Source organism: Morone saxatilis, unplaced genomic scaffold, assembly GCF_004916995.1.
Source record: "Morone saxatilis isolate NCDOM2014 unplaced genomic scaffold, NCSU_SB_2.0 Contig15, whole genome shotgun sequence".
NCBI classification, from domain to species: Eukaryota; Metazoa; Chordata; class Actinopteri; family Moronidae; genus Morone; species Morone saxatilis.
Window position 1 is genome coordinate 9,117,323 of NW_023339707.1, and position 3,126 is coordinate 9,120,448.

General features: G+C 36.5%; 1 protein-coding gene across 1 annotated transcript in view; it reads right to left on the reverse strand.

Annotated features, from left to right (window-relative positions):
* Positions 1-1,919: 1,919 nt before the first annotated feature.
* zgc:154075 (uncharacterized protein LOC556929 homolog) overlaps positions 1,920-3,126 on the reverse strand; it is a 6,358-nt gene continuing 5,151 nt past the window's right edge. Inside the window, exon 14 of the mRNA XM_035657545.1 lies at positions 1,920-3,083. Within this exon, the coding sequence (XP_035513438.1) occupies positions 2,955-3,083 (129 nt within the window). The 3' untranslated portion in view covers positions 1,920-2,954. The remainder of the gene's footprint in view (positions 3,084-3,126) is intronic.

A 3,126-nucleotide genomic window follows, 5' to 3' on the forward strand; every position in this document is an offset into this window, starting at 1 on the left:
CAAAGGATGCTGAGGATGTTGCTGTGTACATCAAACAAAGGAGCAAACAAGAAATCTCTCATTTCTGCTACTTTGATGCTTTTTTAGACATAAATGCTTATTGCACACACACAACCAGGACATCAACCACAGAAAAAGTGGCTTTAAATCTCATGCTCTGAACACAAAATTATAATTATTAATTATTTTTGCAATCCTGTGACCAAACATGCGTTTGAATGGATCAAAGTATTATTTCATAGTTTTCAGCTTCAGCAATCATCCTTGCTGATCCCAAAGAGTCTGACACTATCTCCTAATTGGCTGCTATGTCAAAACTACTTGTTTCTTGTCTTCTCCTGTTTGTTGAGGACAGATTTTGAAAGCCTTTTCCATAAGGTCATTATATTCTTCATCATTATTGCTGCGATATTCTGCAGCAATTTAAGATCTTCTGCTCCTAAATCCCAGACTGCTGAACAGTGACAGTGGTCTGTTATCCACTGTCACTTCAGGCAAGTGGAGCGTTAACTTCTAATCAAGTAAACGAGTGACAGTAATATTCTATCATTAATTTTGTTATTAATTATTTAGATTTTATATTACAAAATGATTATAGACCAACTATATATGTGTGTGATTTCCGCCCTTCTGATTTTTTAGCATATGTTTATGACTCTTATCTGATAATGAACCATTTTAAATGATAAAGGTCTTTACTAAGTGTGTATGTAATAAACTGGATAAGGAGACATTCATCAGTAGATCCTTTCCTTTGGAGAGTTCTGTAAACCAATACTAATTAATGTTAGCTGTACATCATTCCTTATATACAGCAACTCTAGTGCAAGATTTATCCATTGGATATGATTGGTTATGTAAGGACCTATGTATGAGTCTCACTTCAGTTTCACATTTGTCTCCCTGGTGGTGAAGTACGAGCCAGTGGAGTCTAAGGACTTGGACCTTGAAGATTTTAAAGATGCTATTAAAACAAATCCTCAGGGAGACAGAGGAAACAGATCTGGACAAAGTGATCAGGAACTTACAAAGTGCGTCCCCATTAAACATTACTGAGACAATGGAAGTTGTGCATTTTGTCAGCAATCAAAATATGTTGTGATGTACTACAGAACCACACCTTACTGAACTATGTCAACTATCAGCACAATAAAAGAGACAGATCTCTCGGGTTGATGTTTTTTTTGTGTGTGTGTTGGTAGAGAGATAAAGAAGGAAATAAAATGTTTGATGCTTGTCTTCCATTATGTTGTGGGCTGTAGTAAAGAGAGAGATCTCTCTATAGCTGAGGAACAACAGCAGCAGGAGCAGCAGCAGAGTTTCCATCAAACTAGAGGCTACTGAGTAACAGCTGGCGTGTTGAGTTCATGGAAAAGCTCCTAGATCACCTCAAAGAAGGTACAGCATAGGGAATATCTGCATAACATTACCCTTTTGAATGGTGGCAGCAGAAACTTGACAAACTGTGTGATGGAGTTTAGCAATTTTATGGCTTTTCTTACTAGAAATCATAGGATAAATGTGAATGTCTTGTCCCAACACAGCACTTAATTAACGTGTATTGTTTTAGTCCACCATAGAACAGCAGTAGGGAGATTGCACAATTTAAAAACATAGTCAGTGCTGGAATAACTGTTGTTAAGTAGAATTACACCAACAGGGTTAAAGCACAGAAACAAACAGGATGTAATGCTTGTGTTAATTCATGTAAATCTGCTCTGTGTCGGGTAGCAACTGCAGTTGTAGTCTTGATAGCAGCATCAGCAAACAGAAGCAGAGCACCTGCCATCAGCTTTAATGTACATTAATAACTATAAACAGGTACAGTGAATTACGCTGTAGACAATGAGACGTTTATCTAACAGTGGGAGATAAAATAGATAAATGATAACATCAGTCTTGTTGAAATGTGATTTTTAATGATTTTTGTGATTTTTTTTTTAAGGATTGAGAAATTTAATATCTTGTGAGTTTTTCTAGGTTTGAAATCAGTGCTTTAGATCAGCTGTGATGGCTTGGTGATCTGCGACCAGTTGGGCTCTTCTGAAAGTGTCGTACCTGAGAATGTTGGACAGAGTCAATGAGAAGTTCTGTGGTAGCCCACATGTAGATTATTGATTATTGAAATGTGACACCTCTATGTCTACATAGCCTGCTTTATATTGATATTCCCATGTTAAAGCGGTCATTCAATAGCTAATTTCATTGAGTTAATTATACGCCCTGGCAGACATAAGAAAAGGAAGGTTTTCTATTATTAGGAAGAAGACTGACCTGACATTTACCTAAATGTAACTTGGATATAAAATAAGTGTGAGTGCTAATTTACCATATATTTATGTACATTTGTCAGTCAGTCACTTGTCACTTATAAATTCAATAAATCTCTTTAAGTTCATTAATTTATTATTATTTTACATTTAAGCCCTGAGCCTCTCAAGAAGCCATTCAGAGTGACAGATCAACTGGCATCAAATTGGTCTGCATACATTAATATCCTGAGATATATTATGAGATATACTGTATGTGCACACTGACACAGGTCATATTGTGTGTGGGATGACATTAAGAGGCACATTGAGAGCAAACAATGATTCAAAGACAAATTTACATTACAGATTAACCATTTTTTAGTAGCAAGAGAATACTTTACATGAACATTACTGACTCAATTCTAACAAAATGACATTATGCTGAACAACAAATAATTAACTTCTTTGCACTTTTATAATTTAAACACTAAACAGGTTCACTTATTCACTCACTCTCTCACACACAAGCACACATGGTATTTAAATTCCTGAGCAACATGGACTAAATAATCAGTATTACTATACTTCAAGATTTGGCCTCCATTCATTAGTTTTGTTGTGTCTTTAATCATCCAGGTATCATTATTAAAGTGTTTGATTTTAAGGCGAGATCATTTTCATGTCAAAGTGTCTTTCACTCGTCTAACTGTGGTTCGTGTCACCACAGTACACCACCCTGTTCTCCAGTCGCGATCGCTCAGCTTCAAACACCAGCAAATGGCTCAGGAGCGTCTCCTCAGGGCCCGAGCGGATCAGGGATGGATCGTTGTTCTGCGTTCACAAACACAGAAAGGCTAATCAACCATTACAGTCA